The following is a 12,135-nucleotide window of genomic DNA, read 5'->3' as shown; positions in this document are numbered from 1 at the left end:
GGCTCTGTGTCTCAGACGGACTCTGGCGCCCCCTGCCTGCGGTGGACAGAGTTTCCAGACTACGTGCTGCAGTACCCTGGCCGAGGCCTTGGGGAGCACAGCTACTGTCGTAACCCTGACAGAGAGTCCAACCCCTGGTGCTTCTTCAGACAGACTTCTGGGGCCATCGGCTGGTCCTACTGCGACTGCCACCAGGGTAGGTCGACAGCACATATGTGAAATAGGCATATTAAATAAATGCAGTAGTTTGTGTGTATATACAGTACCAGTCAAAAGTTTGGACACACCTACTCATTCCAGGGTTTTTCTTTTTTTTAAACTATTTTACTATTCTCTACATTGTCAAAACTATGAAATTACACATATGGAATCATGTAACCAAAAAAGTGTTAAACAAATCAAAATATATTTTATATTTGGAGATTCTTCAAAGTATCCACCCTTTGCCTTGATGACAGCTTTGCATAGTTTATATATCTTCATTATTGTTCTACAATGTAGAAAATAATAAAAATAAAGAAAAACCCTGGATTGAGTAGGTGTGTCCAAACTTATGCCTGGTACTGTGTATATATATACAAAACATTAAGAACACCTTCCTAATATTGAGTTGCACCCCCCCTTTTTGCCCTCAGAACAGCCTCAATTCGTCAGGACACACTCTGCAAGGTGTCCTTTGGGTGGTGGTCCATTCTTAATACACACGGGAAACTGTTGAGCATGAAAAACCCAGCAGCGTTGCAGTTCTTGACACACTCAAACCAGTGTGCCTGGCACCTACTACCTTACCCTGTTCAAAGGGATTTAAACCTTTTGTCTTGCCCATTCACCCTCTGAATGGCACACATACACAATCCATGTCTCAATTGTCTAACCTAAATTGTTTAACCTGTCTCCTCCCCTTCATCTACATGGATTGAAGTGGATTTAATGTGACATCAATAAGGGATGATAGCTTTCACCTGGATTCACCTGGGCAGTCTATGTCATGGAAAGAGCAGGTGTTTTTAATGTTTTGTACACTCAGTGTAAATATATTGTGCATTCGGAAAGTATTCAGACCCCTTCACTTGTTTCACATTTTGTTACGTTACAGCCTTGTTCTAAAATTGAATAAATGAAATTTTTCCTCATCAATTTACACACAATACCACATAATGACAAAACAAAACAGGATTATGTTAAGGCACAGATCTGGGGTAGAGTACCAAAACATTTCTGCAGCAATGAAGGTCCCCAAAAACACAGTGGCCTCCATCATTCTTAAATGGAAGAAGTTTGGAACCACCAAGACTCTTCTTAGAGCTGGCCGCCCGGTCAAACTGAGCAATCGGGGGAGAGGGTATTGGTCAGGGAGATGTTTACATATCTGGCATTACTCATCTCAAATGTATACACTGTATTCTATACTATTTTACGGTATCTTAGTCACTTAATGTTTACATATCTTGCATTACTTATCTCATATGTATATACTGTATTCTATACTATTCTACGATATCTTAGTCACTTAATAATGTTTACATATCTGGCATTACTCATCTCATGTGTATATACTGTTTTCTATACTATTCAACGGTATCTCAGTCACTTAATAATGTTTACATATCTTGCATTACTCATCTCATATGTATATACTGTGTTCTATACTATTCTACTGTATCTTAGTCCACTCTGAGATCGCTCGTCCATAAGTATAAAGTCTTAATTCATTCCTACTTAGATGTGTGTGTATTGGGTATATGTTGTGTAATTTGTTAGATATTACTTGTTAGATATTACTGCACTGTTGGAGCTAGAAGCACAAGCATTTCGCTACACCCAGAATAACATCTGCTAATCGCGTGTATGGGACCAATAAAATTTGATTTGATTTGAACCCGATGGTCACTCTAACAGAGCTCCAGAGTTCCTCTGTGGAGATGGGAGAACCATCCAGAAGGACAACCATCTCTGCAGCACGCCACCTATCAGGCCTTTATGGTAGAGTGGCCAGATGGAAGCCACTCCTCAGTAAAAGGCACATGACAGCCCGCTTGGAGTTTGCCAAAAGTCACCTAAAGGACTACCACACTATGAGAAACAAGATTCTCTGGTCTGATGAAACCAAAGGTCACCTAAAGGACTCTCACACCATGATAAACAAGATTCTCTGGTCTGATGAAACCAAGATTGAACTCTTTGGCCTGAATGCCAAGCGTCATGTCTGGAGTAAACCAGGCACCGCTCATCACCTGGCCTATACCATCCCTACGGTGAAGCATGGTGGTGGCAGCATCATGTTTTTCAGCGGCAGGGACTGGGAGACTATTCAGGATCGAGGGAAAGATGAATGGAGCAAAGTACAGAGAGATCCTTGATGAAATTCTGCTCCAGAGCGCTCAGGACCTCAGACTGGGGCGAAGGTTCATCTTCCAACAGGACAAGGACCCTAAGCAAACAGCCAAGACAACGCTGGAGTGGCTTCGGGACAAGTGTCTGAATGTCTTTTAGTGGCCCAGCCTGAGTTCAAACCCGATCTCTGGAGAGACCTGAAAATAGTTGTGCAGCGATGCTCCCCATCCAACCTGACAGAGCTTGAGAGGATCTGCAGAGAAGAATGGGAGAAATGCCCTCAAGAAGACTCACGGTTGTAATCGCTGCCAAAGGTGCTTCAACAAAGTACTGAGTGAAGGGTCTGAATTGTGTACATGTGATATTTCAGTTTATTCTTTTTAATAAATTAGTAAATGTTTATAAAAACATATTTTTGCTTTGTCATTATGGGTTATTGTGTGTAAATTGATAAGGGGGAAAAACGATTTAATCAAATTTAGAATAAGGCTGTAATGTAACAAAATGTGAAAAAGTCCGAATGCACCATATATGACAAATAGCAAATCATTTGTACATAATATTTGGATTTGATGAGATACCTGTCATGTGTCTTTCTTCCAGATTGTTGATTGGCTGATGTACCTGTCCATCTCTTCCGCTCCTAGGTGCAGCTCGGCTGGTGGGCGGGACATCGTCAGGAAGTGGACGTGTGGAGGTGTACCTGAATGGTCAGTGGGGGGCGGTGTGTGACTCTCATTGGACAGACAGAGATGCCAGTGTGATCTGCAGACAGCTGGGACTGGGGTAAGAGGGATGTGTGTGGTAGAAGTGTATATGTTTGAGCGCGCCTCCTCATCAAGATCGGCATTGTAGTATTGCAGCATTTCCATTTCATCTGTAAGATTGTGTGTGTGTGTGTGTGTGTGTGTGTGTGTGTGTGTGTGTGTGTGTGTGTGTGTGTGTGTGTGTGTGTCCTTAGTGAGATCGGCACAGCGTTGCAGCACTCCCGGTTCGGCTCGGGCTCCGGTCTCTTCCACTATGAGCGGCTGGGTTGCCGTGGTGATGAGAGCTCCATCAGCCAATGCCGGAGCAGGACATTTGTTACCGGGGATTGTAGCCATGGAAACGAGGCAGGGGTGGTGTGTGCTCCACCAAAAGGTCAGTAGAAAGCATCAGGAGCTAGAGAGAAGGAAAGAAAGTGCATATTGTTTAGCATCCATATTGGGTCATTGTGTCTTCCCCTAGGCAGTGGTCCTCCTCTACGATTGGTTGGAGGAGAGGAAGACTTTGAGGGGCGTGTTGAGGTGTTCCATGGCGGTAGGTGGGGCTCTGTCTGCGATGACCAATGGGACGACAGAGATGCAGAGGTGGTCTGTCGACAGCTGGGCTTCGGGTGAGTGTGTGTGTTTACGCGCATACAAGAGAGAATGAGGAGACAGAGGGAATCTGTAGTAGCATTTATACTCAGCTCGAGGAAGAGTCATTATTGTGGTTTTGACACATTGATGTACCCATGTGTTTAGGGGTGTGGCGAAGGCCTGGTCATGGGCCCACTTTGGACAGGGCTCAGGTCCCATTCAATTGGACGCTGTAAGGTGTACAGGAAATGAACTCTTCTTGGACCAGTGTCTTCATGGAGACTGGGAACAACACAACTGTGACCATATGGAAGATGCTGGGGTGTCCTGCAGCCCCTACACAGGTACACAAACACACACACACACACATTCTGAAAACAGATATAACATGCACACAAATGACTGTGTGTGTATGTTCCAGACGGTGTGGTCCGGTTGGTAGGAGGAGACAGTCCATGGGAGGGTCGTGTTGAAGTGTTCCACTCTGGGGACTGGGGTACGGTGTGCGACGACCACTGGACTCAACAACACGCACAGGTGGTCTGTCGACAGCTCGGATACAGGTGTGTGGGTGTGTGTACTTTCCTTTGCAGACATGACCACACTTGGAAGAGACAATAGTGCCAGTGTTGAATTTCATTGTTGTTGATTCCTGTAACTAGGACGTCTCCACTCTGTTCATGTTTTAAAGGTAGACTCAGTGATATGACATCATCATAAATGTCGGAGCTTTATGGTAATCAACAACTACCAAGTTGCACCTTTAAGTTGAAGTAATTTCGTGGTCCACCTCTAGGGGACATGCTGACGTGATGGCTGACAGAACGTTTGGCGAGGGTTCTGGGCTCATCCTATTGGACGATGTTCGCTGTGAGGGAACGGAGTCGTCCCTGCTGGACTGTCGCCATGGCATATGGGGCCGTAGCGACTGTTCCCATGGAGAGGACGTGGGCATCCGTTGCAGAGCCGGAGCGAAAGAAGAAGAGACCAATGAGGTCCCGGCTGTTGCACCTGCCACAGGTGAGCCTGACAATATGTACAAACTTCCATCCAGCCCTTTTTTTCGGGGGCTATTACTTTGAACAAGTATGCTTTCAAAGAAATATGTGATTTGTATCATGTCTGTGTGTTGCAGGTCCCCTGGTGCGTCTGGTAGGGGGTGGTAGCAATAAGGAAGGTCGTGTGGAGGTGTATCTCCATGGAGACTGGGGAAGTATCTGTGACTCAGGCTGGAGTAACCTGAACGCCGCCGTGGTCTGCAGACAGCTGGGCCACAGGTGAGTGTGTGTGTCTGTGTGCTTTGGTGTGCACAGACCAGACCTACAGTTGGAGTGGGAAGTTTACATACACTTCAGCCAAATACATTTAAACTCAGTTTTTCACTATTCCTGACATTTAATCCTAGTAAAAATTCCCTGTCTTAGGTCAGTTAGGATCACCACTTTATTTTAAGAACGTGAAATGTCAGAATAATAGTAGAGAGAGTGATTTATTTCAGCTTTTATTTCTTTCATCACATTCCCAGTGGGTCAGAAGTTTACATACACTCAATTTTGTATTTGGTAGCATTGCCTTTAAATTGTTTAACTTGAGTCAAACGTTTCGGGTAGCCTTCCACAAGCTTCCCACAATAAGTTGGGTGAATTCTGGCCCATTCCTCCTGACAGAGCTGGTGTAACTGAATCAGGTTAGTAGGCCTCCTTGCTCGCACACGCTTTTTTCAGTTCTACCCACACATTTTCTATAGGATTGAGGTCAGGGCTTTGTGATAGACACTCCAATACCTTGACTTTGTTGTCCTTAAGCCCTTTTGCCACAACTTTGGAAGTATGCTTGGGGTCATTGTCCATTTGGAAGACCCATTTGCGACCAAGCTTTAACTTCCTGACTGATGTCTTGAGATGCTGTATCGATATATCCACAGAATTTTCCTGCCTCGTGATGCCATCTATTTTGTGAAGTGCCCCAGTCCCTCTTGCAGCAAAGCACCCCCACAACATGATGCTGCCACCCCAATGCTTCACGGTTAGGATGGTGTTCTTCGGCTGCAAGCCTCCCCCTTTTTCCTCCAAACATAATGATGGTCATTATGGCCAAACAGTTCTATTTTTGTTTCATCAGACCAGAGGACATTTCTTCAAAAAGTATGATCTTTGTCCCCATGTGCAGTTGCAAACCGTAGTTTATGGTGGTTTTGGAGCAGTGGCTTCTTCCTTGCTGAGCGGCCTTTCAGGATATATCGATATATAGGACTTGTTTTACTGTGGATATAGATACTTTTMTACCTGTTTCCTCCAGCATCTTTACAAGGTCCTTTGCTGATGTTCTGGGATTGATTTGCACTTTTCACACCAAAGTACGTTCCTTTCTAGGAGACAGAACGTGTCTCCTTCCTGAGCGGTATGACGGCTGCGTGGTCCCATGGTGTTTATACTTGCGTACTATTGTTTGTACAGATGAACGTGGTACCTTCAGGCGTTTGGAAATTGCTCCCAAGGATGAACCAGACTTTTGGAGGTCTACATTTTATTTTCTGAGGTCTTGGCTGATTTCTTTTGATTTTTCCATGATGTCAAGCAAAGAGGCACTGAGTTTGAAGGTAGTCCTTGAAATACATCTACAGGTACAATTGACTCAAATGATGTCAATTAGCCTATCAGAAGCTTCTAAAGCCATGACATAATTTTCTGGAATTTTCCATGCTGTTGAAAGGCACAGTCAACTTAGTGTATGTAAACTTCTAACCCACTGGAATTGTGATACAGTGAATTATAAGTGAAATAATCTGTCTGTAAACAATTGTTGGAAAAATTACTTGTGTCATGCACAAGTAGATGTCCAAACCGACTTGCCGAAACTATAGTTTGTTAACAAGACATTTGTGGAGTGGTTGAAAAACAAGTTTGAATGACTCCAACCTAAGTGTATGTAAACTTCTGACTTCAACTGTATGTGTGTTGAAGTAATTGTGTATATTCAGTCTATCCAGCATTTTCAATGTTTCTTATCAATTATCTCTGTCTTTCATCCTCACATTCCCACCCTTTCTCCTCCCCATCTCCCTCAGTGGTCATGCGGTAGTGGTGGGTGGGTTCGGTCGGGGAAAGGGTCCCGTCCACCTGGACCAGGTGAGGTGTAGGGGGAAGGAGGACTTCCTGGGGGAGTGTCCATCTCTGGGCCGCAGCCCTGAGGGCTGCAGACAGAGAGAGGATGCAGCGGTGAGCTGTGACCCCGCCCCCCAGGCAACAGAGGGCCAAGTCAGGCCAAGTGAGCGCACCTGTGGAGTGAGGAAGGTTGTGGAGGAAGGGAACGAGAGGAAGAGTGGAGTGGGAGGAGGAGGAGAGAATATACTCGGGTAAGAGAAGCTTTACCTACGGTTCAGATGTGCAGTACAGTATATCATACATGAGAACACATACACACATCTCCCCCTCTCCTCTAGCACGTCATGGCCGTGGCAGGTGTCAGTGTGGTTGGGTTCTGAGGGGAAAGATGGCCACCCTATTTGCAGCGGTACTCTGATCTCTCCCTGCTGGGCCCTCGCCTCCGCTCACTGCTTCACCAGGTGAGAGCACTTCTCCTTTGTCTTTTCTCTGCTCTTTTCCTGACATTTGTTTGCTCACTAGTTTTTGTTGCTCACGTCTTCTTTCTCTGCCTACATTTCTCCCCATCCAATTATCTGTACACCTTTTTAAAAAACTCACTCCCCTATCTCTCCTTCGTCTCTCTCTCTCTCTCTCTCTCTCGCTCTCTCTCTCGCTCCATCCCCATCCCTTCATCCTCTAGGTTTGGTATTGACCCGTCCCAGTACGTTGTGCGTGTCGGGGGTTCTGACCGAACTCTGACCCTGGAGAAAGTGGTGGTCCACAGGAAGTTCAGGTCAGATCAGGGCCCTGGGGGTCATGACCTGGCCATGCTGAGGGTGCCCAGCCCCAAGGGTCACTGTTTGACTTTTGACCCCCACACCAATGCTGCCTGCCTCCCCACCCCGGACACTGCGGGTGGCAAGACCCCCTCCTCCTGCATCGCTGCGGTTACCGCAGGCTGGGACGGCCCAGGTACGCCTCACCTTCCACTCCCTCAACTCTGATCTCTCAACTACAACATCTGAGGACATTGATTTGTGGTTTAGCATTGCCAACTTTTTTCTCTCTCCTTCCTTCCTACTGTACATCCAGTCTCTCCATTCGCTCACAATCTCTTACTCTTCCTCCAACCACTCCCCTTGTCCCTTCACAGATGCTGTGCTACAGTCCTGGGTACCCCTCCTGTCGTCATGGCAGTGTAAGAAGCGTTATGGGGATGGTTACTCTTCCCACGGCACGCTATGTGCCGGCAGCCCCCCTGACACACGCCGTCTCCACAAGAACAACGGTTGCCAAGGCAACTGGGGTGGCGGGCTGGTGTGCCAGGGAGACGGGGGACGATGGGTGTTGACCGGGATTGTCTCCGGGGGTTACGGTTGCAGCGACCCCTCAACCCCGGCACTCTACACACGGGTCGGCCGGTTCCGGCGCTGGATCGAGGAGGTCACACACACACACACGCAACAGCGGGAGCAGAACACACACAGTCAGGAGCACGAGGAGCTCACACACACGGAGGAGCGGAGCATACTCACATACGTTTATGACGAGCTGCAACACACACATTCCCAAGAGCAGAGCACACACACTGATGATCAATTCATACACACACAGCACAACAATATCCATACACACGATCACAATGAGCATAAACACACTCACACTCACGATCTGCAAAGCAACACTCACAATGAGCTCAACCACACACACAATCAGCATGCACATACACACACTCACGATAAACACTCCCAGACCCGCGAAGCTGTCACCCACACAAACGCCCTGGTCTGATCGAGGACACGCCATTGGCTCACCGGCTGTGCCATGTGACTTTCCGAGGAAGAGGAGGAAGAATGGATGATAATGGAGGAAGAGGAGGAGGACATGTTGGAAAAGAAGGAGGAGGAGAAAGAGGAAAAAGACAACAAGAGAAGAGGAGAGATCCTCCTCTCCCTCTGCCTCCTGACCCAGACGATGTAAACCTCTAATATTCATGTCAACTCTGTCTGATAATTATCATAGCTGTGGTGTGTGTGTGTGTGTGTGTGTGTGTGTGTGTGTGTGTGTGTGTGTGTGTGTGTGTGTGTGTGTGTGTGTGTGGTGTGTGTGTGTGTGTTGTGTGACTGGATCCCATGGTTCCTTTTACTGTTTCTGTGTGTGTTTGTTACGTGTGTGTGTGTGTGTTCTCAACCTGAAGTACAGCCTGGAACGGTAGCAAACTAGCAGGCTTTGTCTGTGAGGCTGACGTCCGTCATGGAAGAGGCCTTCATTGAGACGCACAGCCATGAAAGCTGTCTGTCTTAGAGCCTCCTACACTCTGTGGCGCTTGAGAACGATGTTGGAAAGACCGTAGAGAGAAGAAGAGGAAAGTATCAACAGCTGGTCAGCGTAAACGTCCGACATGCAGATTGTGTTGTTTCCTGACCTTGCCTTGCGGGAAGACGGAGCGAGGTCTCAGAAAACTACATGACGACACAGAACAAGGACAGGCAAGAGATCCAACGTGGCTTACCACAGTTTCACTGTGTCATCCTATAAACTGGGTTTGGGTGTTGGGATTGAAGGATGGGTTAGGATTAGGGGAGGTTTGTGTGTGGTTAGGTTTCAGACAGATTGCTCTCTGCTGTCTACTTCCTGCTTTTTCTTCCTCTAAACAGTGACAGAAAGGAGGGAGTTGACTGTGGATGGAGTTCTATTGGGGTCCCAGGCAACGCTCTGCTGAAGACAATTGCTACTGACTGAAGACAGTGGATTGGGAGACGACGGTTGTGGGTTGGAGACTCGGGAGGGAGAGAGGGGGGGGGACGAGCAGGAGCAATTTGCGATGTCATGTGGGCGATTAGGCAGCTACTCTATCTTCCGACATCGGGGGCCGGTGCGAGTCTCCCCACTCAGTACGTAGTATCCATCCATCCTCCACGTCAGGAAACATATTCACTTTCTTTTGTCACTGGTCCGACCGGTGAAAAATGGTGTTGCCTCGTCAGCCGCCGAAATGATTGGGAAAACGAGAGAACAGGGAAAATAAAAGTGGAGAAAGTGGATGGTGGCAGGGGAGGGAGAGAGGGGGATTGGAGGGAGGAGGAGGAGAGGAGCGAGGGAAGGTGAAATTGCCAGGAAACTCTCTCAGATTAGGTTGGGTAAGAGAATATTGATCTGTGTGTAGAGGACTGTTGATTTCTCTTAGCCCTGCCGATGAAAAATGGGCAGAAAACAGAAAATCGAGCGCTCACTTTCCTGCCAAGGACAGGCGCTTGTTCTCTCTTTCTTTCTGTTCTGCTCTTTTCTTAACACACACACACACACACACACACACACACACAGACAACACACACACACACACACACACAACACACACATCACACCACCCACACACACACAGACACACACACACAACACACACACACACACACACACACACCACACACACACATCATCACACACACACACCACACAACAGCCGTACAACAACACATGGTACACACACAAGAGGGTAGGGATGGGGCCTCTTCTGAATGGTGGGTACATTTTAAAATCGCAGTATATCTGCCCAGATCAGATCTTTGACGCTCTGATCGTACACTCGGTCATTTCTCCTTCACTAATGAACACAACACACGTCTAACCGCAACTTACAACCAACCCATGGAAACAACAAGGCAACAATAGTGTTTTCTCCTTCTCATTGAAGGTTACTATAATTGGGTTGTTCCCTGTTTGTGCGTCCTAGCTGTGTAGTGTTTGATTAGGGCTAACGGCCTTGCGCTCGGCCCGGTGCTGTTGATGACTGGCTGAACTCTGGGGCTGGGTGCTCATCTCCAGCTCAACATCAACGGGCTGGAGGCTGAAGCTACTGGTGAGCCTGGAGCCCTGGGAGCCTAACTCTCTCCTCTGCTCTCCTGGAATGCAAACACTCTCTGCGCTCTTCTCTTCTCTTGTCTCTTCACACACACAGTACACATGCTCTCTTCGGTCTGACTACTCTTCTGCTTCTCGGGTTCTCTCTCTTCCTGATACTCTCTCTGTCTTGAAGGGGTTTGGAGTTGAACCCTTCTTCTGGCTTCTCTCTCTCTCTCCACAGCACCAAGGCTCATCTCACTCTCTCAGCAGTGTCTCGTGTTAAGATATATTTTGCAGGTTTACTTTTATTGAGAATTTGCCTTTCTTATGTTCAGAATTGCTCGAGGGAAAGGTATTCATTTCAGAATGTTCTTAAAGTGGGAGGTGTATAAACTGTTGTTACATGACGCGATCGATGTGGCGCAACTCTAGTCAATGTTTTAATTAAATACCAAGGTAATTATACTCTGTAAATCTTTCAAAACCAAAAGGAAAAAGAGAACATTACTGTACAGCGGAGAAGTGGGAGGCTCATTAGGAAAGCAGGGGGCCTGTGCCACCATGAAACAATGAGTGTTTGTGGGAATGGCAAATAGCGTATGGCTTCTGGGCAGCTGGGAACGTTGAGCAGGATGGATTAAATATACAAAATGGGTCAAACTCACTATTTAGATGTGGACTGAGGGATCTGTCTCCTGCCTCTCCTCCCATGTTCATATGTAGCTCATACTATGCATCGTTTTTGGGACAGACCGGTGTGTCTAAAAATGGAGGGTGAGGGATTTTGAAAGGTGAGCGTACAGCATTTCTATTCATTAGTGTGGAGTGTGGTGGAGTGTGTGGAGTGTGTGGAGTGTGTGGAGTGTGTGGAGTGTGTGGAGTGTGTGGAGTGTGTGGAGTGCTGAAATGTCATGACACAAGTCGTTATTCTATAGGTGGTGGGGAAGTAGATGAGGAACGTATTTGTATCGCTCTCCATCAACTGATGACAGAGGACTAGCAGTACTGTGGCTGTAAGAATCTCCTAATGTCTGTGTACGTTATCTGTCCGCTTTCGGACGACATGGATCATGACAATTTACGATGTGTGTTCCGTGAAGGGGTGTCACGTCCTCCTCGACTGTCACTTCTGTTGAATCTGTCTCTGTTGTCCCGTCTGTAACTGTTTTCACCGTCAAACGCTCGTTCAGATCTCGTTTCTATGGAAAGAATAGTTTAGAAGATGAGGGGATTAGAGCGGCGGCCCTGGAGGACGCCAGATGAGGCCAGTCAACGCTGTCAGATTCTTTTTCCTTTGCTCCACTATGTCTCTTTCACACCTGGTCGAGCCCTGGATGCCTGGGGAGATCCACCTGTCCATCAAGTCCACTCTACACAGTCCCAGGCTAACAACTTTTACTCACTGTTACCGATTCCAACCGACACAGTGTTCGACCGCCACCACCGTTTCCGGCAGGCACGCGCCAAGCCAGATGTTAAGGAAGATACGTGGCTCTGTTTCAAGGTTCTCGTTGTAAATTACTTTCTGCACGAAG

General features: G+C 47.1%; 1 protein-coding gene and 1 pseudogene across 1 annotated transcript; both read left to right on the top strand.

The window, feature by feature from the left end:
* Positions 1-3: 3 nt before the first annotated feature.
* On the top strand, positions 4-8,855 carry LOC111968232 (neurotrypsin; the record flags this gene model as incomplete). The annotated part of the gene is made up of 12 exons (XM_023993779.2): positions 4-196; positions 2,982-3,120; positions 3,296-3,474; positions 3,562-3,709; positions 3,840-4,018; positions 4,096-4,237; positions 4,471-4,694; positions 4,810-4,951; positions 6,742-7,029; positions 7,117-7,239; positions 7,461-7,732; positions 7,914-8,855. Coding segments are annotated over 12 exons (2,667 nt in total), but the record flags the coding sequence as incomplete, so codon positions are not given.
* The window catches only part of LOC139028176 (E3 ubiquitin-protein ligase TRIM39-like), a 13,771-nt pseudogene continuing 10,259 nt past the window's right edge, over positions 8,624-12,135 (top strand).

Source organism: Salvelinus sp. IW2-2015, linkage group LG8 (assembly GCF_002910315.2).
Source record: "Salvelinus sp. IW2-2015 linkage group LG8, ASM291031v2, whole genome shotgun sequence".
NCBI lineage: Eukaryota > Metazoa > Chordata > Actinopteri > Salmoniformes > Salmonidae > Salvelinus > Salvelinus sp. IW2-2015.
This window is presented reverse-complemented; position numbering and strand designations above follow the sequence as displayed.